At 43.4% G+C, this 26747-nt stretch overlaps 1 protein-coding gene across 7 annotated transcripts in view; it reads right to left on the reverse strand.

The window, feature by feature from the left end:
- TMX3 (thioredoxin related transmembrane protein 3) overlaps positions 1-26322 on the reverse strand; it is a 127090-nt gene extending 100768 nt beyond the window's left edge. The window contains exons 1-10 of one of the 7 annotated variants that reach the window (XM_060174017.1): positions 26105-26322; positions 23637-23691; positions 22919-23002; positions 20633-20672; positions 18643-18766; positions 9796-9841; positions 8113-8193; positions 5615-5714; positions 4434-4511; positions 1936-2002 (exon numbers count right to left, since the gene is read on the reverse strand). In XM_060174017.1, coding sequence (XP_060030000.1) covers positions 1936-2002; positions 4434-4511; positions 5615-5714; positions 8113-8193; positions 9796-9841; positions 18643-18766; positions 20633-20672; positions 22919-23002; positions 23637-23691; positions 26105-26174 — 745 coding nt within the window. In that variant the 5' untranslated portion in view covers positions 26175-26322. Of the gene's footprint in view, positions 1-1935; positions 2003-4433; positions 4512-5614; positions 5715-8112; positions 8194-9795; positions 9842-14029; positions 14170-18642; positions 18767-20632; positions 20673-22918; positions 23003-23636; positions 23692-26104 lie in introns of those variants that run through there. The other 6 variants (XM_060174018.1, XM_060174016.1, XM_007524094.3 and 3 more) reach the window with 6 other exon arrangements.
- Between the last annotated feature and the right edge of the window lie 425 nt (positions 26323-26747).

The raw sequence follows: 26747 nt of genomic DNA on the forward strand, positions 1-26747 counted from the left end.
ATTGAGAACTATCATTTGTAGGTTAAGACATGCATAAGTGGCAAGGCAAGTTATAAAGCAGTAAGTCTGACAGCAATTATGTGAAGACAAACATATGGGAAGGTGAACTGAACTACTTATATTCATACCCCAAAGCTCTCCTGGGTGAGTTACACTTGGACGGTGGTCTGTGAGTGACTCTTACACTTTCTTGATTCCTCTCTATTTCATAACATCATTAGATCAGTTTGTCCCCTTCTCGGATACCACTAAGGCACATGCAAAGCCAGTGTATTAGCCTTCTCTCTATACCCTATACCCAGCAATTCCCTCTGCTAAGCAGACAGAAAATAAACTGTCCAAGCAAAGTATTGTGTCCTGAATAGAAATGTAATTCTAAAGTAACTTTGAAAAATTATTACACTGTAAGAAAGAGAAGCTAGTGGGAACGTTTACTTATATGTCTGGTTGAAGGCTGGATTTTACTGACTTCTTGAAAGGTATGCTTTTTTCTGTTACTTGCATTGCTAAACAAATCTTTTTCAAGCCATCAAACTGCTAAGATCCTGAGAGGAGTGCAAATTTGCAGGCCGGCCTTTATAGTCAACTATAGATATACTCAACATATTCTTGCCCGTGCTGTGACATTTTTTTTGCAACCAAAAAAAATTTTATACGTTCATAATTTTGCACTGCTCCCAGAGGGTGGTCCCCCTCCCCAAGACAGGGCTGAGGGGGAGGAAGAGGGGGAGAGAAGTGCCCCACTGCTCACTGTCCACTTTTTACCAAGTTCCCATGTGGTGGCAGGTGGCTCAGACGTAGGTGATTCCTTGTGGCAGTGTGTGCATTCACCCGGTTAAGTTCTCTCAGGATATTCTTCTAGCTATTTCAATTTTATAACTTAAGCACCACAAAAGCAAAGCATCCACCCTTACACTTTTTTTTTTGGGGGGGGGGGTTGGAATCTAAATCATCACTAAAGAATCACCATGCCTGAAACACATGTGCAACATTCTTGGCCTTCAATAAGGTGCGCAAAAGCCATGCAAGGCCTAGGAGCACTTCCAATGTAACTGGTGATGACAAGAAAGTGGTATTTCGGTTTGACCATGATCTAGAGTTATTTATGGTTTAGGATTCCAAGGACTAGGTGCATGTTTTTTTTTTGTTTTTTTTTTTTTTTTTCATTTTCCTAAGGGCTAAAGTGAGCGCCTGCGGCAGTGTGTGGTGTCCTACAGGAAAGGTGGTTCAGTGCTTCTGGTGGGTTTTACAGCACCCCCTGGTGGCCCTGTGGGATGCTGGGGTAAATGGCACCCTGGAGGTGGGCACTGGAGCATGCCAAGGAACTACTGGTAATTCTGCTAACTGCTACAACAGCAATATGGTTACCTACATTTAAAAAAAGGGGAGGTCGGGCGGTGGCGCAGCGGGTTAAGCGCATGTGGCGCAAAGCGCAGGGACTGGCGTAAGGATCTCGGTTGGAGCTCCCGGCTCCCCACCTGCAGGGGAGTCGCTTCACGGGCGGTGAAGCAGGTCTGCAGGTGTCTATCTTTCTCTCCCCCTCTCTGTCTCCCCCTCCTCTCTCCATTTCTCTTTGCCCTATCCAACAACGAATGACATCAACAACAATAACCACAACAATGGCAACAAAAGGGGGAAAAAAAGGCTTCCAAGAGCAGTGGATTCATGGTGCAGGCACTAAGCCCCAGCAATAACCCTGGAGGCAAAAAAAAAAAAAAAAAGTAAATCATTTGATAAGAGAAAAGTTAATTAATTTTAGGTGAAACTCGGCAAGAGCCAGAGGTAAGAAACACTAAAGGTGAAAGGTAAAGCCAGTCCAGTGGTCAATGAAAGGAAGGAACTGCAAACAGTAGGTGCGTTTACTAAGTCTTCAGCCACACCTAACCCTGCGATGGTGCTTTGATTTTAGAATGCTTTCTTAGGAGGTGAACTTACCGTCGTAGACGAAGTAGGTTTCATCTTTGAAGACCAGGACAGCGGGCATCTCTTTTAGTGTCACATACTGGACAAACCAGAAAAATCAGAAGTTTAAGTAACTGCTATCATTACTTTTTTTTTTTTTACTAGTAGTGGTGGCGTGTTTTCAAACAAATTAGCATACAACCAACAGTTAGAAGACGACAACAATAAAACGTTAAGAAAGTAAGCCAAGACTTGGGGTCAGCTCTTTTTTTTTTTTAATTTTATTTATTTATTAGATAGAGACAAATTGAGAAGGGAAGATAGAGAGGGAGAGATGGACACCTGCAGCCTTACTTCACCACTCATGAAGCTTTTCCCCTGCAGGTGGGAACCAGGGGCTTGAACCTGGGTCCTTGTGCACTGTAATGTGTACACTTAACCATCTGGTCCCAGGGTGTCGGCTCTTTGTAGATGCCCTGGGCAGTGTTCTGTTTGTGTGGTGAAAACCACAGGATATTCTTACAGTTGACAGCAGACCTAAATAGATCCTCAGTAAAGCAAGGAGTCAGGCCCACTCGCATAGTAATTCAGAGAAGATTTCAACCGCACATAGTCAGTAAAGAGGAATATACATGGGTGATTAATGTGATATTCATCTAGACTGCCTGATTCTCATAGCTGTTCTATATCTATTTTGAAACTGTCAAACAATAGGACAGACATCAGTCTCAGAGCAGAAGAGATATAATTTCAGTAGTACTGAAAGCAACAGTGGATAAATAAGTGAGTATGTAACTAAAGTAAAGAACAACAAGAAACAAAGTAAGATGAAGGTAGTTGCCCTGGTGTGGGGCATACTTCAGCTAGTATAGAATGATCTGCACACAATGCTACGACTACTATAAACACACACACACAACAAACAAACAAAAATAACGACAGCACCATGAACAATTTAATTCCCAGACAGCTGTTGTATCCTCACACAGGATAGAATCACCCTCAATGATTCATCCTTTAAGATGCTTGAGTGGTGCATTCTAACATTCAGCAAATCTCTCAAGGATATTTGGAGTACCCCACACTGATATCCCCAAAGAATTGAAACCTTGTTGCTATCTATCCCACATATTCAAAATCTTTTCTTCTTCTTTTCTTTGTTCCTTTAAACTCACACTCTTCCAAAGCAAGTATATATCTACATGTGAATCTTCTCCAATCATCTTTAACTAATGTCAAGTAAAAAACCATCTTAATTCACTTTTTATATTATTCCCTTAATATCGCTATTGAGATTTTGATAAATACTAGTTGTAAACCAAAGAAGTTTTGCAAAACCAAACAATAAAATTAAAAACATGAAATGACATAAAAATCCAGGGCTCTGTACTTATTTGAGAATCCTCAATGGGATTAAATTTCTCATTATTCTGAAATACCAACTATTTCCCCTACTAGTAGACTCTTGCAACTACATACTCAGAAGTTAAGGGGTGGGGAACACACATAACTATTATTGATGTTTGCAGGAAATTATTAAAGAATGATAAAGAAAATCCAAGACGCTACACGAGGAGGCCAAGAGGCGGCCAAAACAAGCGTGGCCACAGCAGAGCAGGTACTGTTGGTGGCCATCCGGATGGTCTAGATTCCAGGGACATCTGTGTCAGGATCATGATCTGAGGACTTTGATGCTGTCAGGCTCCAGCAAACCTGTGACACACTCCAAGCGGAACTGCTGGGGAGTGAGGGAATCTAAAATTCCCTGCTGTTGTCAGAGAGGAAGTCTTTTTTTTTTTTTTTTTAATATTTATTCCCTTTTGTTGCCCTTGTTGTTTTATTGTTGTAGATATTATTTTGTTGTTATTGATGTCCTCATTGTTGGATAGGACAGAGAGAAATAGAGAGGGGGAGAGAAAGATAGACACCTGAAGACCCGCTCCACCGCTTGTGAAGCGACTCCCCTGCAGGTGGGGAGCCGGGGGCTCGAACTGGGATCCTTACACTGGTCCTTGGGCTTTGCGCCACCTGCGCTTAATCCTCTGTGCTACCGCCTGACTCCCAAGAGAGGAAGTCTTAAATGAACATGTGACGGAGTTCTTCATCGATTTCAGCTCATCCCATGCAAGGCCTGCCTGACTCTGCAAACCTTTCCCACTGCGTACTGGCCTTCGCTCAGTTCATGTAGAAAAAAAAAATTAAAAAGAAGAACCAATCTAGTAATACTAATACTAATTGCCAAATCTGGAGTAATGACTTAACAGTTAACCATCTAATGTCAGCAGTATTGAGGAGATGTAGATCCTCTTTCCATATATACCACTGACAAACAGGACAGACGTAATAAACAGGTCCAAGGATTCAGAGGACCTAGTGGGGGTTGTATTGTTATATGGGAAACTGGGGAATGTTATGCATGTACAAACTATTGTACTTACTGTGGAATGTAAAATATTAATTCCCCAATAAAAAAAAAAGAAAAAAAAAACACGTACACACACAAGTCACTAAAATCCAATCATAAACATTACCTCAGGAACCACTTCTTCAGAGGCAGAGAAGAAGTACGTATACACAATTAATTCCGAAGCAGCATCTATATATTTCTCCTGTGATGGTACAAAAGAAACAGTTGACTTTCAGAATTTGCTACTTTAAAACCTTTTATGTAAGAAAAACAGAAAATATGTAAATGAGATAAGCTGTTTTCAGGGTAAAAGACAATTACAACTAATTATTTCTGTAATATATGACTTTAAGAAACAAACAAACAAGCAGAGTACTTTTACTCTATCTTAAGGTGATGCCATGGATTATACCTGGGACTGTGGAGCCCTGGGCATGAAGGAGTCTTTGCATACCCTTAAAACTACCTCCCCGCCCCCTACATAGTGCTTTGCTATACTCTGTGACACCATAAGCTTTAATTAGAACATAAGCTCAGCTCCTATTCATTAGTTTAACTTGAAGTACATAGGAAGAGATAAGTGCGCACAAATAAGTCATCATTGTAAGACAGCAGAGATTTAAAAGTTTACATTCTAACTGCATCACGTAGTCACAAAGACAAAATGTCAAGTAACAAAAAGAAATAGCCAAGTTAATAGAAGACATTCTAAGAAATATACTATCTACTCATTTTGCATTCACTTCTGTTTTATTTATTTACTTTTGTGTAGAGACTGAGAGAAACTGAGAAGGGATGGGGAGGTAGAGTGAGAGGAAGGGAGAGAGGGAGACACCTAGAGGCCAGACCTAGAGCCCTGTTTCAATCCTTATGATGTTCAGCCCTGCAGGTGGAGACTGGGGCCTCAAACCTGGGTCCTTGTGCACTGTGATGTGTGTGCTCAACCCTGTGCACCACCACCTGGCCCCTATTCACACTGTTTTATGAATATATACATTATAGACAGCTTTCACGAAGAATCCTTTTACTCCTAGAAGTAAATTCATAGGAATAAATTTTGATTGAAGTTAGTGATTAAGTTTTCACTGGATAGCAAAAATGCACAGCACATTGCTGTCTGTGCACTTAAAAAATACAGTCATTAATGGTCTGGGAGGTGGCACAGTAGAGAAAGTGTTGGACTCACAAGCATGAGGTCCTGAGTTCAATCCCCAGTAGCACATGTACCAGTAATGTTTGGTTCTTTCTCTCTATCCTCTCCCTCCCATAAATAAATAAATAAAGTATAAAAAATACAATAATTACCTTCAAAGGGGACTCTCCACCTACATAGACAAAGAAAACACGGTGCCTCTTCTGCACGTGTTCAAACATCTGCTGGCTTGGAAGTGGTCGAATTAGTGCCCTGTTTGAAAACAAAATTAACAACAAATAAGCAAACTAAAGACAATAAAGAGCTTACTGCTCGCTCTGTCATGTACTCAGTTATAAAACCGCAGTCTTCTATTAGTTTCTGTGACCTGATCCACATCAGAAATACAATAAAACTACAGCTGATGACTACTGTGTTACACATATAGTAAATATGAGATAACTACAACTCTGTCTAGCAGTTTAAAAACTACAGTTCACAGATCAATCTTTAGGGTGTTCCCTCTTGGTCAGTATTCTGATAGGGAAAGTCAGGAATGGAATATATTATATGCCCTCAGCTAAAAGCAAGATGATCCTCCAGTGGATTGCTTTTGTTCTTCTTTCCAAATGATCATTCACATCTGCACACTATGAAGCACAGTCCCAGGAGTTTACAATACTGTATTAGTACTAATTATGTCTTCAACTATCCCTTTATATGCACCTCGGGAAGAAATTTTTCTGTTTGGGGCTAGGAAGTGGCTCACTTGGTTAGGCATACATGCTCTATTGTGCAAGGACCCAGGTTCAAACCCCTGGTCCCCACCTGCAGGGGTGAAGTTTCATAAGTTGTGAGGTAGTGCTGCAGGTCTCTCTCTCTCTCTCTCTCTTTCTCTCTCTCTCTCTCTCTCAGTCCCCTCTCAATTTCTAACAGATAAATCAATAAAAATATTTCTATATATTTTTTAAAAACCCTGATTAAGGTTAAAATCTGAAATGTTCCATAAGTATGGTGTTAATGAAAAGAAAAAAAAAAAAGGTTGTCAAGCTAGCACAAAAGCAGTTCTTATAGAGGAAACAAAGCTCTACAATCCTACTAAGCATTTATATTACAAAGTTAGATCGATTGAGAAATTCATTCCACCCAAGGTTCGTGTAAGACTGATCACATACACATGCAAGTCAAAGAGGCAGGCTTCTCGTAAACGTGACACATATTCCTGGATTTCCGCTCCAGCATCACTATTGTAAAAAGCAAACTAGAATTCACAATGGCAGATGTTGCAAATCTACAGTTAAGATGCATTGCATCATTCTGCCTGCCTCACTTCTATTTTGATACTTTAGTCACTAGCTAGTAAATGATGCAACCCCAGAACACTCTTGAAATTTCATTTGCAACCGAGTCAGCGCTAGTTACATCAGGAAGTCTAAAACCTAAACTAAAACTCATTACAAATTGCCGAAACAGGGACTCACATAAGTCACCAGGGAATAAAGTATATCTCACTCACAATCCACTCTTGTAAAATTACTGCATAATTCATGTGGCCATAAAGTCAATGAAGATTCAGTGAAATAAGTAAGCAATGAGTAATACCTCAGAAATGGCATTAATATGATTTGCAAATTTTATATGCAATAATCAATCATTCCTTATTCCATGTTGGCTTTCAGGTAAACTGAGCCAACAGATCCATGCCACCCAAAAAATTCATTCCAATATTCCATTTTCTCTTAAAAGCTATATAAAGTGATAAATAGGATATATCCTGTCAAATTCAAAAAGTGCCAACACTTCAAATGTCAATATAAGCTACACTATCTTGATGAATGTCTGTGTTGAGAACCTCTACACAATCAAGTTAAATAATCATACCACAGCAAGATGCAGACTTTTTTTTTTAATTACCACATTCAAACTGACAAAACGTGCTTCTGAAAGAACTGTTATAACTTAACCAGTCAGATTTCTGAGGTCTGCAATTCAAACAGACCCCCCTCCTCTGTATACTCCATTATGAGCAAAACATGCAACTAGCTTCAATCAGCGTAAAGCAATAAATAACAGATAAGGGTATTTTTGCTTTATCTAAGAAGTATTTTTTCTTATCACAGTTCTAGTCTACTCAGAACAATACAGTGAAGTTTTACTTAATATTCTAAAATTAACAGGCAAAAAGATGTGAATTAGTACAAAAACAAATTAGAGAAGTATAATGTTGTATTTCACAAGGTCATAATACTTACAATTTGAAAACCTTAAAATTCACAAAGGAATAAAACCTATACACAAAGTCAACTTCCCTCTTTCCCTTCATCCTTTCTCACTTCACCAAGCACTGCTCAATTCCAGTTTACAGTGTTACTGGGGACTGAACCTGAGGCTTTTTATGGCTCATCATGGAAGTCTCTTTGCTTAACTACTTTGCAATCTCCTCAGTCTCACATACACTTTCTACTCACAAAATAAACTGAAATGTGAGATTACAAGTAGACAATATAAATCAGAGTCCTTTTCATTTCCTTAAAAGATGTCCTTACCTATACTCTGTAACACTATCTTTTTCTAAATAAATAAATTTTACTTAGGACAACTTCCTGGGAATGCGTGTTTGATATAATCTTAAAATAAACATGATTTCATGCCTGCATGTACAGTAACTTACCCAGAGACTCTGTGAGCAAACTCAATAATATCATCTTTAGTCCGTGGTCCTCTGTAGTTATATGCCAAGTCCCCCTTTAATCTTAAAAAAAAAAAAAAAAAAGATAAAAGTTTTCGGTTATTTATATTATTTTAATACTCAATGTCAATTTTGCTCTTAAATTACATAAGACTGTCATGGACAAAGCAATACATGTTTAATAGATGTCTAAGAATGAACTACAGCAGGTAGCTATCTTCAGGGGACCAACAACTCAATGCAAAGAAAGATGTTATATTTTGACTCTGATTACATAAAAATACCTCACTCTGTGTCTGATAGTTGCACTGTGTCTACAATGTTTAAGAGAATGAAGAATTTATCCTTTATGACCAACAGCTCAGAAAAAAAAAATGGATCACCATTCTCATGATCTTTTCTACTAAACCTTAAATAAAAAGACATGGAAATAAATGTACTCTGGTAAAACTAAAACAACTTTTAAGTAATACAGCATAGTAATCTGATTGATGCTCCAAGATCATGGAGTAAAACAGTGCAAGCTGCTCTCTCTCTCTCTCTCTCTCTCTCTTTCTGTCTCACACACATCCCCTATACTCATAAAATCTGAATTTATATGACTTGTAAACCTTTATTTAATATCCAACTGCCAATTTTTTTAAAAGCAAACCTGTGAAACATTAAAAAGGATCATTTAATTAACATAAGAAATGAAGAGGCTTATACAGCAAACAGGTCAAGAGATGGGGGTGGGGAGAAAGCAACAAAAGTAAAAAACCAAAAAGCTAAAATTAGTCATATTTTGACATTTTAAAACACTCCAAAACCCACTTCATTAAAAAGTCTCAAAATGGGAGTCAGGCAATAGCACAGCCAGTTAAGCGCAGGTGGCGCAAAGCCCAAGGACCTGCATAAGGACCCTGGTTCGAGGCCCCCCCTCCACTCCCCACCTGCAGGGGAGTCACTTCACAGGCAGTGAAGCAGGTCTGCAGGTGTCTTTCTCTCCCTCTCTGTCTTACCCTCCTCTCTCCATTTCTCTCTGTCCTGTCCAACAACGACATCGGCAACAATAATAACTACAACAATAAAATAAGGGCAACAAAAGGGAAAATAAATATTTTTAAAAAAATTTAAAAGTCACAACATAATCAATTTCTCACATTAGTAAAAAAGAAATGAATTTCTGTGGAAATCCATCAAAATCATGATACAACAGTGAGTCCTTCTGATGATGGCGCCATCTCCCCCAATGAAAGCACTCTGTAACTCAGAATGCTCATCAGCCCCTGCGCGAGTAGAATAAGCTCCCATCAATCTGAGTCTTGTTTTTCCATCTCTTATGAATAAGTCTAGTTACAGTAAAGTAAAACTTATTAGGCATCTGAAGTCAGCTGACAAAGCACAATCAACTCTCAATGATGACTGCATGCTTGTCCTAACTTGACTGTCACACAGGAAGGACTCAAAACACATTCAGTGAACTAGTCCTCAACACCATCATTTCAATACACAAACAACTGTTAAGATGCAGTCCTCTTTCTTTTGATCACACTGTTCCTAGAAAGAACTACTGAATTTAAATCTTCAGTCCTCCAAGGGAGCTACTAGAAATTAATGTCGTAGATTAATGTAGATGGCACTAATACAAAAAATACACATATAAACATACAACACTCAACTTACAGCTTAATTGTTGGATAACCTCGAACGCCAAACTCTGAAGCCATGCCTTGATGAGAAAAAGAATAAATAATTCTGAATTTTTTTTTCAAATAAGGAGCTAGATAACACATGCGCCTTCTATTGATATTTAATACAAAGGCTTATAAAACTGTAGATAGACATGTTTTTATGTCTTTAAAAATGATTGTAAGTACACACACAGAGAAAAACAGGACATTCTCATACAAATAATCAGTAATACAGACCCTGCAACAAAGTATTAGGAGAGAATGAATGCCAACAGTTAAAATCTTCTAACTCATTTTGTAAAGATTCTGTTTAAGCACACACAGAAATTGTCACTTCTCACTGAACTTTATCTTTATGACAAATGTTTCTTCCCTCCAGTTTTTGTATCGTAAAATAACTATATCATTGTATTTCCTACCTAATATCTGCAGTCAATATCTAAAAGGAATTTTACCTATTGATCTTAAAGTTTCCAGTTTTTATTTATTTATTTATTATTGGATAGAGACAGAGAGAAACTGAGAGAGAAGGGGAGATAGAGAGGAAGAGAGACAGAGAGACACCTGCAGACCTGCTTCACCGTCTGTGAAGCGACTTCCCTGCAGGTGGGGAGCAGGGGGCTTGAACTGGGATCCTAACTGGTCCTTGCGTTTTGCGCCACATGCGCTTAACCTGCTACCTGACTCCTACTACCTACTACCTGACTCCTACTCCCTCCAGTTTTTTATAATGATTTCTATATCAATTCCAATCTTCTTGATGATTACTCTGAATGTCTTGATAATTACAATGAGGTGTAGTCAAAACAATGGCATGTTTTTGAAAGAAAAGTATTAACAAAAGAAGCAAGTAACAAAATCAAGACTTTAAAAGGCATCAAAATTACTACAGCAAATTAACACTACATACTACTGTACAGATTCAAAGTTACCAGGATAGACAAAAGGTAATAAGACATTCCCGTTGGTTCACAGACATCGTATTTTACTATCATAGTGTATGAAAAATATGCTACATGTACCACTGCAGCATATATATTGATGTCTTTTGTTAATTGAATTTATTCCAAGAAACTATTCACAAACATTTGACTGACTCATTATTACTTTTAATTTTTTTTTACTAGTGATTTAAAGTATCACAAGATAATGAGGGAATAGTCCCACACCATTCCCATTATCAAAGTTCTGTGACCCTAGCCCCACTTATCATCACCAGAGTTCTCCCAAGATCTAAGACACATGCTAAGGACGATTGTTTTTTGTTTCAAAGTTCACGTGTTTCCCAAAATCCTTTATTACTACAGAATTAGACAGAAACTAATGGGTTCATCAGTCACTTTAGTCATCTTTTTGAGTAATTTATTTATTATTGGACAGAGAGAGAAATTGAGAGGGGAGAGGGAGATAGAGACCGAGAGACACCTGCAGCCCTGCTTCACCGCTCGTGAAGTTTTGACCTACAGGTGGGGGGCCTGGGTCCTTGTGCCCTGCGGTGTGGGTGTGTGAGCTTAACCAGGTGTGCCACCACCTGGCCCCCACTTTAGTAATCCTTAATGTTTGATGTTTTATCATCTACCATTCACAAGCATAACAACAAAATCAGTCTGTGGCAAAATATATAAAACCCTTCTGTCAGCTCCAGACCTTCTCCCTTCTCTCCAGTGAGAGATCAAAGAATCTGGGCACTGTTTTTTGAAAGTTCAACTTCTAATTTTAACACAGTGTTGGTTCATGTGCAGTTATAGGTTAAATTGAGTAACTGTTTAACCATCACTCTGAAGACTGTCATAACTGAGATTGTCTTCAGAGTAACAACACTGAAGTAAACCTGGGGGCAGTATATGAAATCAGTATGTTGCTGATGCTTCCCTTTCAAAAATAAAGAGGCAGATAGAGAAATAAAATGCCTTAATGTTAGCAACTGAAAAGGTCAAAACTGCAAATTTCAGAAGGAGCAGGGATTCTTGCTAGTGGTTCCTTATGCAGGCCCATCTCACAGAGGCTGCATGGAAATTCCACACCTACATAAAAAAAGGGGAGTCCAGAGATTGCTGGTTCCCCAGTGCACGGTTCCAACATGAAAACCCCAAATCTCATCTGCTCTATTCTTACCTTTAGGTTCCTGGTTACTAAACAATTTGTTCTTCTTTATTTCTTAATGCTTTTCAGCCACCAAGTTGCAGTTGCTACTACGACGCTAACCTGATTTCCCTGGGCAGATGACTTCACCAATGTGTCTGGGTCCCCACCTCCACAGAGTCAGAACTCCCACCTTCTGCACCTCATAAAGATCTTTGGTCCATACTCCTCGAGGGATAAGAAATAGGGGACCTTCTAATGGAGGGGATGGGATATGAAACTCTGGTGGTGGGAACTGTATGGAATTGTAACCCTTTCATCCCACAATCTTGTCAATCATTATTAAATCACTAATAAAAAAAAATGTCTACACTTTATCTTACTTAGCCCTTTAAAAAATTAACAACAGAGCCTGGGTGGTGGCCCACCTGGCTGAGTGTACATGGTTCAAGCCCCCAGTCTCCACCTGCAAGGAGAAAGCTTCATGAGTGGTAAAGCAGTGCTGCAGGTAAGTCTGTCTCTCTTCCCTCTTCATTTCTGTCTCTATGCAATAAATGAATTTTTAAAAAGCATGTAATATCTTGTTTAAAAAGTATCATATATACATTAATTAAAATCCTTAATGTTTTGAGAAAAAAAAGTTAGTTGTCACCTTCAACAAGTCTTAACCTTCTTGGTGCTAAAAGGTCTTACACACACACACACACACACACACACACACACACACACACACACCTCTCTCTCTCTCTCTCTAGGACGCCATGGCAGACACACTGAAGAACCCTGGGAAATGTCAAGGTATCAGAGGAAGTTCTGGTGTTGCGCTCTCTCTCTCTTCCTTTCTATTTGAATGAGAAAGTAACCTGGGAGTTAAATTGTAAAATTGTAATTTTTGAGGTACTACTATGCCAAAACAACCACAACAAACCTAAAACAAAACCCCCACAACACAAGAGAAGCAATACCAAGCAAAGTATGATACGGCTGGGTTTACTTTTTCCCCTGCATAACTTGCACAGTACTTACTCATGTGCAAATCAAGTTAAGAATGTGAATTAAATCACCAACAAGAAAATATGTTGACAGTATTACAATGCTTAATGTTCTAGACTTCAAAGCCCCACTTCCACACTTGATCCATTTTCTTAAGTCCAGTTTGCTCATCTACAAGTTGAAGATGTGTAATAATTGGGACAAGAGTCTTCTAAAATAATGACTTCTCCCATTTCATGGCTGGCTCTCCCTCTTGGGAGATGGCTGTGTCTTAGTAGCAAAAACGAGTCTTACAAACCCAGGTGAGGGTTTCAGCTTCTCTTTGTGATCTAGGCAGCCATGGGCAAGATTTACAATTTTGTTCACTCTGGTTCTCTTCTGAAGATGCCATTCATCTTTTAGGGCTTTGGTTTAGACTCTAAAATGAGTGGAGCCAGATGATGGTGCAGTTATGATCACAGACATGACAGTGAGCAAGAACACTGGTTCTAGCCCCTGGTCCCCACCTGCAAGGAAAAAGCTTCCCAAGTGTTGAGGCAGGGCTACAGGTGTCTCCTCCCTTTTCTATCTCTCTCTTCCCCCTCTCAATTTCTGTCTGCCCCCATCCAAAATAAATAAAATATATATGGTGTTTTTTTTTTTAATTGAGCAGAGTTGTGTAAAAGAAATTACTGGAATCTGGCACAGAGATCTTCAATGCCGGCTTCATTTCCTTTCTTGATCTCCACCTCCTTGATAAGCAATATCCACTGACACATCGGTATGCAGGAGTTTGATAAGAAGTAACACATGTAGAATAGCTTAAAAACTGGCTTTAATGATGCCTCAGAACAATTTTGTGAGGCGGAAAAAGCCATTTTTCCAACAAAGAAACTAAAACTTAGGAAGATACTCTGCAACTTGAGGACTGGCAACTACTTCTCAGCACTAAGAATGAAACCCGATTACAGGTTTGCATGTTCTGCTCTTCACTCTTTTCATATTACGGAAGAGTGGAGTGTACAATGATTTAAGATCGCTTCCTTTACAAATTGAAGAGTCCATCTGTACAAATTGGGTGAGAGCCTTGGGGAGGGGTGCAGCTGGTTATTTAGTGAAGAGACAAATGAAAATCCATTAAAGAGGGTGGGGCAGATAGCAAACCAACTCACATGCCTGAGGCTCTCAGGTCCCTGGTTCAATATCCCCAAATGCACAAGGATCCCCTGTCCCACGAAGTAAATCACAAGACCCCAAAACGTCCACAGTTCCAGGACTAGGCATATGAACTCCAGTCACTGGCTACAAGCACTTATGATCCATCTGGAAAGGTAAAAACTAATTTCTAAATACAATCTGGGAACAAGAAACCAAAATTAGAATGCTACTGACCAAATGACACTCGAGTTCACATATATAAGAGGGCTCATCACTTAAGATCTTTACCTTGAAACAGAGACACACTAGGTCAAGGAGTAGGAGAAGTTCCGTGATTTCAGTATAGAAATCAGTACGTCACCACAGGTAAGGAAGGTCACAGCCTATTTAAGTGCAGGTTGATACACACTTTGTATTCATTATTATATACAGAAATAGGCTAACATGTATATCTGAACAAACACAGGACAATAATTTTCTGTTTGTTGATTTTAACAGTAGTTAGCACCATGCATCACAAATTTTTTATAAATAATTTCATTTCTTAGGATTTTTTTAATTATCTTTATTTGTGGGACAGAAAGAGTCAGAAATCGAGAGGAGAGAGACAGAGACACCTGCAGCACTGCTTCACCACTCGCAAAGCTTTTCCCTTGCAGGTGGGGACCATGGGCTCAAACCTGCATCCTTGTGAGTTGTAATATGTGCACTCAACCAGGTGTGCCACCACCGGCCCCCTAGGAATTTCTAATACAATTCCACACATAAGCAAGAGAAGTCATGACAACTGTTTCTGGTGCAAGAATTCTAGTGTAAGAATTCTATGCACAGACATTTGTTGTGCAGAGCTTGACTACACCTGTTTCCAATCACTGCAATTACACAGCTGAAACACCACTTCCTTCACAGATGCTAAAGTGTTTTCTGTACTTGGTCACTTTGAGTCCCTATTCCAAGCCCACCTACCACACATAAACAGCTCTCCATCAAACTCATGTTTTGCCTTTGCTTCTCTGACCTGAGGGTGCTATGTATTTGCCTGCAGTCCAAGCTGAGAACATGAATTCTCCCGACCCAATTGCAGAGTTGCATGGGGCTGGGTTGGTGTGCGATTTGAACTGTACAGTGCCCCATGTGATCGTAATGTGAGCTGTCTGTAGACTGCACACTGAGAAACTAGGGTGGCATGACAGGAGCACTCGGACAGTGGCCTCTGGAGACCAGGTGGCAGCTGGCAATCGTGAGCCTTGCAATATATTCTTATCATTAGAGAGATGACCGTGGGCAGCTGGCCTGAAAAGATATTTACCTTTAGCTTTCGGATTTCAAGTTCTAAATCAGAAGCTATCTTAAAGGGTCTAGGGAAACCTTTGTAAAATACTTCACAATCTAGATAGTAGTCTTTGGAAACTTGCCAACAACATTTTTTTAATACTGAGATGTCTGTAAAATACTTTGACTGGATGATAAGCAGAAAATGAAGCCATCACTGACCACAAACGTCAGATAATATACTTATGTTCATCACTGCTTGGCTCTCCTCAGTGTCACAGCAATTCTATAATGTCCACCAGCATCAGCAGAGCCTAGATCAGGACAGGCACTGAATGTTTTCAGAATGAATGGATGCTGACTCTCTCAATTCCTGCACCCCAGAAGGATTTTCAATAGACTCAGTCTGGATGACTCACAACGATTTCCAAGCAAAGCATCACCCTGCAGCTTGGGTGGAGTCTGGGAGAGGGTGTGGGGGTTTGGAACCCCACATCTGAGGTGGGCAGGATCAGAGGAGAGGGTCACCCATGTAGGATCTAGAAAGGACTGTTCACTGTGTTCCCCCAAACCTGGGCAAATGGTTTGCTAAGGACCTTTACTGCCCACGTGACACTTTACAGAAACATTCTCACAAGGTAATTTGCAATGCAGTGTCATAAGAACAGGTAAGAGACTGTCAGACGACCATTCATTCATGGAAAAAACAAACAAATAAATAAATAAATAAACTGCTTAAAAAGTTGCAAAGTATAAATATGAAGTCTTATGACCTGGACTGCTTTTCAGTCATAGCACTTAAAGGACATTCTTCTCGAAACCCTTGAAAAACAGTATCTGGGCTCTTATATTTCCCCTGATTAGAGTCACTAATCAACACCAACACATGGGGCACTTCATAAAAACTGAGTAATAAGTAAATGAATTAGTATGGAAAAGAAGTTCTGACAATGTAAATTAAGTATCATCACAGATTAAGGTTTTTGCTGACTCACAGATGCACACACTTCCAGATGCCTTTACGCAGCACTTTATAACCTCCTGTGATGACTAAGCCTGTGCTGTTCCTGTTGATTTATTCCCCTGTTTGCCTCTATTAGACTGTGAGTCCTTCTAGGGCAGCAAAGACGTGTTTTGCTTTTTCTGTCAGCCCTCGAAACTAGTACCGACCCTGACAAGCAGTAGCAAAATAAATAAATACAAATATGGACTGAGTGGATCTGAATGGACCGCTGAGGAAGCCTGACAGATGTGTAGATGTCTGTCTGTCTATCTGTCTAAGCCACAGATGCCCAGACACAAAAACTCATTTTCATGAGCAACAGTACAAAATAATGTCTTCTTAAACACTTAAAAGTGTATTTCAAATATCAACGTAAACATGTTTTTTCTTTTCTTTTAAGAATTTATTTATTCATTCATGAGAAAGATAGGAAGATAGGAGAGAGGAAGAACCAGACATCACTCTGGTACATGTGCTGCCAGGGATTGAACTTAGGACCTCATGCTTCAGAGTCCAGTGCTTTATCCACTGCAACACCTCCCGGACCACCGTAAGTGTATTTTTTCTATGTAGTAACTCCTTGCTATTGATCTCTGAAAGCTCCAACATTCACTTCATCAATCTGGCCATGACTTCCTTACTGCATTCTCTTTTCCTATTCCCAAACATCAATACTACAAAATGCTGAAAATTCAAAAGGAAGACAAAGATTTAAAAACATCCACAAAACTAAGCTCTGTCGCTCTTTTCTATATAGCCGGGGGTAGGGCACGAAAGCAGTGGCTCTAAGTGTGTCATGGCTTCTTTCTTTCAGTTGTTCTCTCTGTCACAGTGGCAACCTATGGCATCAGTGACTTCCTTCCCGAAAATGCCTGCAGACAGCAGTTTTCCTCTTTACCCACTGCCAGCACTCACGTCTGGGCTTCTAGCACCTCACACCAACCTGCTGATGTCCTTCTCCTTTTCCATCTACACGTTAAGAACAACAGTTGTTCCAAGCCATCTGCCTTCTCAAAAGTGCTTCACCTCCCAACTGACAACTAATAAAACACAAAATGCTTTCCCACCTGGGGGCCCCCAGAATCAGGAATCGTATTTAGCACCTTGCATACACTAGGCATTATGCTAGGGGGATTGATATAAACTAGCAATCAGGTGATCTCAGTCTGGAGGCTTACTGCTCTCCCACTTACAGACATGAAGGCTAAAATTAGGCTACAATTACGGTGCTTTGGTCTCTCTGATAATAAGAAATCTTAAAAACAAACAAACCAAAAACATATTCCCATAGGCCAGGCTAGTCTTGCTCCAAAGCGCTCATTTCCCAAAGAGAAATCCACATCACATGGCTCTGTTTTGCTCCCTCGTGAAAAAGGAAGCCTCTGTTATTGACTACCATAAGGGACTGCAAAGTGCTATGATCCAAATCTCCAAACCACCAGTAAAATGAGCCTTTTCAGCCAGCTGTTTACCAACGTGAAAAGCAAAGCTTAAAAGAGATGTTAAAATATGTTCCCCAGAGTCTGTCAGAGAACAGCAGCAGGGTCTGGGTGAGGCAGGATCTGCTTTCTGAAGCAAGGCACCACTTCCCAAATAGCGGAGGCAGCTTCTACTGCTTGAGATTGCAGTGCTTCTTACCCAGGTCCTCTACGACAGGAGTTAGTACCTGAAATACTTACTATATCAAAGTTTTCACAATTAAAGGTATTTTAGGTCAAGTGGGGCATGTGGTCTCTTATAACCACCCAAGTCTGGCCCTGGAACAGAAATACAGCGACAGAGAACAGTCCACTAATGAGCAAGGCTGTGTCCCAACACAGCTGTAGTGACACAGTGGCTGGGGGGGAGGGGGAGGCCTCCCCATGGGCAGCAGTGAGCCAGCCCCCGTTCCGTCCCATAGATCCTCCTCTCGGCCAGGCACTACCTAAGCTCACTGTGACTTTCCAAGGCTGCACTTGGCATTCTCTCTGCTGGGGACGGCTTCCTCACTTTCACAAATGCATCACCACTCTCCAGTTCCCACTTACTCCTCCACTGTGACATCTCAGACTGTTCAGACCACAAACTCTCGTCCCTAACCCACTAGCTACATCAACAACAGTTTCACACGTGAATGTTGGTAGTTCCCTTGGGTAAAACCGATGTCACTGTGAGAGGGCTCCAAGTCGGAAACGGGACTTGAACCCCTACACTGAGCATAAGAGCAAAATGGACTTCACAGTGCGGCCTTAAATGGCTAGAGTAGCTTTTATTTCACAGGAGCAAGAGCCAGTCTGGTCCCTCCTACCTTGAACACACCACACATTCTGAGCTTTGAGCACGAGAACAGGAGCATCAACAAGCAGCGCTTACTAGAGTAGGACGTGGCGTCCATCTTCCCCACTTTCACTGGAGACCCGATGCTCTTCATCTCCAGACCGACTTCATTCCAGACTGGCTCGAGCTTTTTGCAGTGGCCACACCAGGGTGCATAAAACTGGGTGAAAAACACACACACACACACAGAGAAGATGGCAAAAGTGCCATGCTACTGTGGACATAGGTCTTAAGCTCAACTATTAATAAATGACCTTCAAGTCCGTTTTGGATAACAAGTCTAAATATACAGCTTATAGTTGTCACGTAGGGACAGAAAAAATACCAACAGAAACCTAGTCATGTTACTTCCAAGCCAATATTTCAACCCTCAAGTTACAAGTTCATTTAATCTTGTAAAATTTGTTTGTTAGCGAGAGAGGTGGGAGTGGGGGAGGGAGAGAGGGAACAGGAATGAGAGCATCATTTTGGCACATGTGGTACCAGGGGTCAAACTGCCAGGACACGCTAGTCCTGGGCTCTATAGGTGTGGAATTTACCAGCTTGCTGAATTCACTTTAAATAACTGCCAAGAGCCAAAAATAGCTGTATGATTTTTGTATGACTTCTACTAAACATGGCCTGGACTCCAAGTGGGGGTGTCCAGGTCACTTATAAAATTAAACCACCAAACATACATAAGTACATCATGGGCACATCCTTTAAATGCTCATGATCAGCGTTAATCTAGCTGTATAAGAGCAAACGACCAACGGACTAGCTGCCTTTGCTACCCCAACTGTGAACACGGGTACGATGGACTGTATGGCCCACAGCCCGGCTTCAGTAACTGTCGACTTTGCGACTTGGCCATCTGAATTCCTTCTTTTTTGGCTGTTATTCTGTTTTCCGTGGGACATGTCAGAACAAATCCTAAACACAGACTTAAATATATTTGAAACTTGGGGCCGGGTGGTGGTGCACCTGGTTGAGTGCACGTCACGATGTGCAAGGCCCCGGGTTCGAGTCCCCGGTCCCCACCTGCAGGGGGAAAGCTTTGCAAGTAATGAAGCAGGACTGCAAGTATCTCTCTGCCTATCACCCCCTTCTCTCTCTATTTATGGCTGTCTCTATTAAGAAATATATATATTACATATATATGTGTATATATATATATATATATATATATATATTTGATTTTGTTCACTTGAGATGAAAATATGATTCTGACTGCCTCTCTTGGAGAGTATGAAGAAAGTGACTTACTTACATGTGGAAGGGGCCAAGCTGAATACCAGCACCAACTATGACCGAATGATGTCAAAGTTCCCTCTTAGACAGGCTGGGAGTATGGATCCACCTGTCAATGCCCATGTTCAGTGGGGAAACAATTACAGAAGCCTGACCTTCAACCTTCTGCATCCCACAAGGATCTTGGGCCCATACTCCCAAAGGGTTAAAGAATAGAAAAGCTATCAGTGGAGGGGATGGTATATGGAGGTCTAGTGGTGGGAACTGTGTGAAGCTGTACCCCTCTTATCCTATGGTTTTGTCAATGTTTCCTTTTTATAAATAAATTTTTTTTTAAAGTTCCCTTATTAATAAAACTGGTATTTTTTATATATATTTTTTTTTATATTTATTTATTTATTCCCTTTTGTTGCCCTTGTTATTTTATTGTTGTAGTTGTTGTTGTTATTGATGTCCTTGTTGTTGGATAGGATAGAGAGAAATGGAGAGAGGAGGGGAAGACAAGAGAGGGGGAGAGAAAGACAGACACTTACAGACCTGCTTCACTACTTGTGAAGCGACTCCCCTGCAGGTAGGGAGCTGGGGGCTCGAACCGAGATCCTTACGACTGTCTTTGTGCTTACACCGCCTGCACTTAACCCACTGTGCTACCACCCGACTCCCTCAAACTGGTATTTTCAGAATAAAGCCGAGTAATATGCAGAAGCACTAATTATATTATCATATGAGAGTGGCAGAGAAAATAATCCTAAACGGGTGGGGTAGGTGATTAGTAAAAAAACATTTACATACTCACATCTACAAGCCAAATGTCATCTTTTCGGTTGTCTTTAAATCTGAAAAGAGCAAGAAAAATGATATTTGACTTCATGTTTGCTTTAATTTATAACTGAATAGATAGAAGATAACTGAATAGATAGATAGAACTGACGAAGACGGGAATATGGAAATGATGCAATAAATTTGTATGCAAAAATCTTACTGAATTCTAAATGTTCAGAAACTAACAAAACTATGAAATGTAAAGAATCAAATACATAAGTTAAATTTTTTTTATTAACAATAAAACTATGGAACTTAAAGAAGAAATAAATTAATTAAAGATAAAGAAACATATAGGGGCAGGAAGATAGAAGACAGGACTGGCCAGAGTTGAGCAGGGCTCAGGTAAAATAAGTAAAATTCAAGCATGTCTCAGTATCTCAGTAGCAAGATTATTCTGTACCTCTGCCCAAGGCATTCCATTCATTTAAACATACGCATTACATATGCTGAGGCTGCTGGCTTTGGGGGTTTGGGGGGGGGCATAGTCCACCCTGAAGAGGCAGCGCACTGCACCATGCACAAGGACCCTCTCTGAGTTCCTGGTCCCCCATCGGGCAGCTGTGCAAGGAGGAAGCTTTATGAGTAGGGAAGCAGTGCTGTGGTATTTCTCCTCATTTCTCTTCCCCCCTCTATCTGAAAAGGGGGAAAAGAAAGGAAGGAATGAAAAGAAAGAGAAAGAAGAGAAAAGAGAAGAAAGAGAGAGAGAGAAAGAAGAACAAAAAGAAGGGTCTGTTTGCAAAACTGACCCTTGGTGGGCACTTGGGAAGCTAAATTTCAAGAGCTTTCCGGATACTGCAGCTCTGTGTGGCTTAATGAAAACACAGCTGCTTGTTTCCTAGGAGTCTGACCTTTTGGTAACACTAGGCAGAGGGGCTCAGGTGGCCAAGCCCCCCAAAGTCCCCGTGCAGTTTCCTAGGTAGGGGATATTTACACAGGCACTGAGGAGGGGCGGAGCTTGTCCTGTGGAGTCCAGCGGGGAACAGGCCCTGTTCCTCCCACACCCTGTGGGATCCTGCTCTGCTGGAGTAAAGGGAAGCTGGAGGCTCAGTCCTCTCCTCGGGGTGGTCCTCACTGAGCCAGGAGGAGCTTTGGGGACGCAACACGCTACACTCAAAAGCACAATTCTGAAAAGTCGGCTCTTATCTAACACGTTCCCAGGCCTAGTTTACTGTCCACAAGAAAAGAAAGTATCTGGAAACAACGTATCTGCTTCCAACTGTCTTTCCCCTCAAGCATAAGCACCTATGATTTGCACTCAGTCTGTGATATTCATCACAGCTAAACCCACAACTTTCAGCAGTCAAACCCTTTCCAATTAAAAGCACTGCTTACTTCAGAGCAACTTCTTTTAAATCTCCAGAAGCAATCTCTCTGTATCACCCTGGTTCTCTTTAAGATTCTTATCACTTCCCACACATCATATTAGTTATGTATTACTCAGCCATAAATGTGCTAATCAAGGGGTATGTATTTATTTCACCTTCCAGAGTCTTGCACAGCGACTGGTGTTCTAGCTGCGTCAACAAGAGCTACCCACACAATGCAATATGGCCATGTTCGGCAAACCGCTGAGCTGGAGACCTTTAACTGGTTCTTAATGTGCTCTCAGGCCAAACCCCATGTTCTATACCCAGTAGGCATGGCTGTTGCTGTCTCCCACAGATTCTTTAGGGCAAGAGTTGAAGAGCATGGACATCTCTAATTGGGTCTCCCATGGAAAGCAAAGAGTCTGTCATGGTAAAAGGACACAGTTAAAGGAAGGCACAGACCCCTGGCTGAACATGCTGGGCTGGAGTAAAGGACCCAACAGGGGAACCGCTGCAGAGACCCAGATGGTTCACCTGGGATTCATGTCCAGGCTACGGTGACCTTGGTCCCTGCCCTCAGTCCATTCAGCCTGTCCTTGAATTGGTTCATTCAAATGTCCAACCACCCTGTGGGGCAGGAGTGATATAGGGCACAGGTGGATTATACTGGATGCCTTACGGTGGAGCCCAACGTCAAGTCCTGTGGGCTGTGCTCTAGGGCCGTTCCCAGAATGCAGTGGTAGTGGAGACCTGGGCAGGATGTACGGGGCTTGGGCAGTGTAGCCTGAGTCAGTGGGATGAATGGGGCTGACGAAGCCAAACCCAGAGAAACAGCCGATGACAAGCAGGACCCAGGGGAATGCTATGGGCAGGATGACGGGCCTGCTGTGTCCAGCCTGTGACCCACATCTTGGGGTGGAGGGCTGTCCCTTCTGAGGTCTGGCTATTACTTCTGGTCACGCGTCGTGAACATCTGCGGGACCTGATGTGAAGTAGACCTACTCCCGGCATGTCTTGTGACTAAGGCTGTAACACTAGAAAGACAATACAGAGAATGGTAACATGTTCAGGTGTACGTGTGTACAAAGGTGGACAATTAGGTAATGCGTGCTATTACCTAATCCCAGCATCAACTCTGCAGTGATTAAAGCAGAAAGAACAAGAGCCAAGGGAAATAATCAAACAGAATACAGAAGCACTGGCAAAGTTATTTCTACTTGTGCTAGTGTAGGAAGCCCTTTTAATTCTGATTCCACTTTGTATATAAGGCACTTAGGAAAACTCTGGAACAAAACATTGTAACATTGATTACAACTCAGCTTCATGCAAATACTCAGCTTCACATCAGCACTGAGAAAAAATGCCATTTAAAAGTTTATATATGGAGTCGGGTGGTAGCACAGCGGGTTAAGCGCAAAGCGCAAGGACTGGCTTAAGAATCCTGGTTCAAGCCCCCGGCTCCCCACCGGCCGGGGAGTCGCTTCACAAGCTGTGAAGCAGGTCTGCAGGTGTCTATTTTTCTCTCCCCCTGTCTTCCCCTCCTCTCTCCATTTCTCTCTGTCCTATCCAACAACAAAGACAGCAGTTAACAACAACAATAAACAACAAGGGCAACAAAAGGGAATAAACAAACAAATCTCAAAAAATTTAAAAAGTTTATATACTCACGATTCATCTAGATCTTCTACAAATCCTTTACAGAAAGCCACGTCAAGTAAAAACACTGAAAAACAAAAACAAAACAAAACAACAGAAAGGTACACACTGACTGCAATAAGCCTTGGTTTACACCTGCCTTGTCCTAAGCTCGTTGCGGCCTATGAGATGCTGCCCCTTTCTCTGCAACCTACCCAGTAACTCCACCACAGACGCTGTGCGGCTGAGTTGTCCCTGGGTGTCACTGCTATTTCGCTTGCACACAAACCCCCATGAAAGGACTGTCGCTCACTGGAAACTAAACCTCAGGTGGGCGTGGGCATTACACGCTTTCATTTTCCACCGACTGGTTGACTTCTCTTTTCAGGAGTGTCCTGCCATCCCACCTTTTGAGAGTGGTCCGCAGTCATTATCGTTCTGCTTTCTCCGTTTCGGTAGTGGCCAGTGTTCCTATCTGGCCAGCGTGAGCTCTAAATACCATTCAAAGTCCTACTGGATCCTTCCTTTATGTGTTTATTTTTGCAGTCCGCTTCTACCGTGGGGACAGATGTATGCATCTCCCCTCTCCATGCTCCTGTTCCCCCGGAGTTTTTTCTCCCAGATTTGTCAGCAGAAACAAAGATCTGTCCATGGAAACCTGTCCACCTCTTCTGGGGCACAGACACAGGGCCTGGCTGCAGTGGGGTTGCTGAGAAAGGACGAGCACTGGCCCAGGGAGGCGGTTATGCCCAGGGGCCTCTCTCCTGCCAGTCTGCCCATGACCCGCCCAGCCTCTGGGGCGTCTGCGAATAATTCCAACAAGACTCAGAAAGAACCTGGGGCCGGAGGCTCAGGGGATGCACTGGTCTGGGGAAGGCGGCCGGGAGTGGGGGGGCCTCCTCCACCTACGGGTGGGCTGAGTCTTCCCTCGCATCAAGGGCGACAGGGGAGCTTTTCCTGGGGACCTGGAACTGGGTGCAGGAGGAGAGGGAAGTGGAGAGGCCTGAGCTCTGCTGGGTATCTGGGTGGTCCCTGCCCCTGGGGGGGGGGGTCTCTCCACCCAGAGGGAGCCACCTGCACCGGAAACTGCAGGACCCTTATCCTATTCCCAAGGGGCAGGTGGCTGTCCCCCAACCCCTACCATCAGGTAAGTTCATTCAACCCCACCCCAGAGCGGGTCCCCACGGGAGGGTCCCTGGCCCCCACCCCAGAGAGGGTCCCCATGGGAGGCTCTTGCCCCCCCTACAGAAGGTCCCCATGGGAGGCTCATTCCCCCCTACAGAAGGTCCCCATGGGAGGGTCCTGCCCCCCATACAGAAGGTCCCCATGGGAGGCTCCTGCTCCCCCTACAGAAGGTGCCCATGGGAGGCTCCTGCCCCCCCTACAGAAGGTCCCCATGGGAGGGTCCTGCTCCCCCTACAGAAGGTCCCCATGGGAGGCTCCTGCCCCCCCTACAGAAGGTCCCCATGGGAGGCTCCTGACCCCCTACAGAAGGTCCCCATGGGAGGGTCCTGCCCTCCCTACAGAAGGTCCCCATGGGAGGCTCCTGCCCCCCCCTACAGAAGGTCCCCATGGGAGGCTCCTGCCCCAATACAGAAGGTCCCCATGGGAGGGTCCTGCCCCCCCTACAGAAGGTCCCCATGGGAGGGTCCTGGCCCCCCTACAGAAGGTCCCCATGGGAGGCTCCTGCCCCCCCTACAGAAGGTCCCCATGGGAGGCTCCTGCCCCTCTACAGAAGGTCCCCATGGGAGGGTCCTGCCCCCCATACAGAAGGTCCCCATGGGAGGGTCCTGCCCCCCATACAGAAGGTCCCCATGGGAGGGTCCTGCCCCCCTACAGAAGGTCCCCATGGGAGGCTCCTTTCCCCCCTTACAGAAGGTCCCCATGGGAGGGTCCTGCCCCCCTACAGAAGGTCCCCATGGGAGGCTCCTGCCCCAATAGAGAAGGTCCCCATGGGAGGCTCCTGACCCCCTACAGAAGGTCCCCATGGGAGGGTCCTGCCCCCCTACAGAAGGTCCCCATGGGAGGGTCCTGCCCCCCCTACAGAAGGTCCCCATGGGAGGCTCTGCCCCAATACAGAAAGTCCCCATGGGAGGCTCCTGCCCCAATACAGAAGGTCCCCATGGGAGGGTCCTGCCCCCCCTACAGAAGGTCCCCATGGGAGGGTCCTGCCCCCCTACAGAAGGTCCCCATGTGAGGCTCCTGCCCCAATACAGAAGATCCCCATGGGAGGCTCCTGCCCCAATACAGAAGGTCCCCATGGGAGGCTCCTGCCCCAATACAGAAGGTCCCCATGGGAGGCTCCTGCCCCCATCTGCCCCTCGGCGAGTTAAACTCCTTCCGCCCCCCATGAGGACCCCGCCACGCCCCCCGTCCCCCACCTGTAGGGTGTCACCCTCGGCCCCCTCCCCTCCTCCTCTGGGGACCCCCCAGCCGCGCCCCATCACCCCGGGTGCACCCCCAGGTCCCCGATCTCGGGGCAGGGCGCCCCCACCCCATACCTGTGGCGCAGAGGCGCAGGGAAGCCCTGCGTCTCCGAGCCGCCATGCTCACAGCAGGGAAAGCGGTCATGAAGAGACCAAGCAACTGCCGCCCGTGCTGCCAGAGAGGGAAGTGGCCGCCTGGAGCCAAAGGGAAGCAGCGGCGAGAGCGGAGGCGGGGCGGGCGGCCTCCGCACCCTCCCAGGACACCGCGGGCCGCCGCTACTGCGCAGGCGCGAAGGTGGCGCGCAGGCGCAGTGACCTACTCCGCGCAGGGGTTTTTCGCAGGCTGTGGGGGGGACTGTGGGAACCTGGAGAGGGCGGGGCTTCCGGGGCGGGACACTTCCGGGGGGCGGGGCGTCTCTTATTGGCCGACACTTCCGGGAAGAAGAAACGTGCGAAAGTGAAGTTGATTTATTGAATGTAACTGTTTGGGAATTTCTGCCCCAGAATTCTGGTGACGTGTGGTATAAGTAGCATACCTCTCACTACAGAATGCTGTTATGTTTTCTTTCTTAAGCCACACCGATTCTCTGTGCTGGCTCTTGCAGCAAACATTTCGTTTAGTTGCAATGTGTATGGGGCAAAAATGCCAGAGGATTTCACCTAAATCAATTATTGAGTGGTTATGACGATAGAGATGGACTATGATGTCAGGTGATTC

The sequence above is a fragment of the Erinaceus europaeus genome, chromosome 15, assembly GCF_950295315.1.
Source record: "Erinaceus europaeus chromosome 15, mEriEur2.1, whole genome shotgun sequence".
NCBI lineage: Eukaryota > Metazoa > Chordata > Mammalia > Eulipotyphla > Erinaceidae > Erinaceus > Erinaceus europaeus.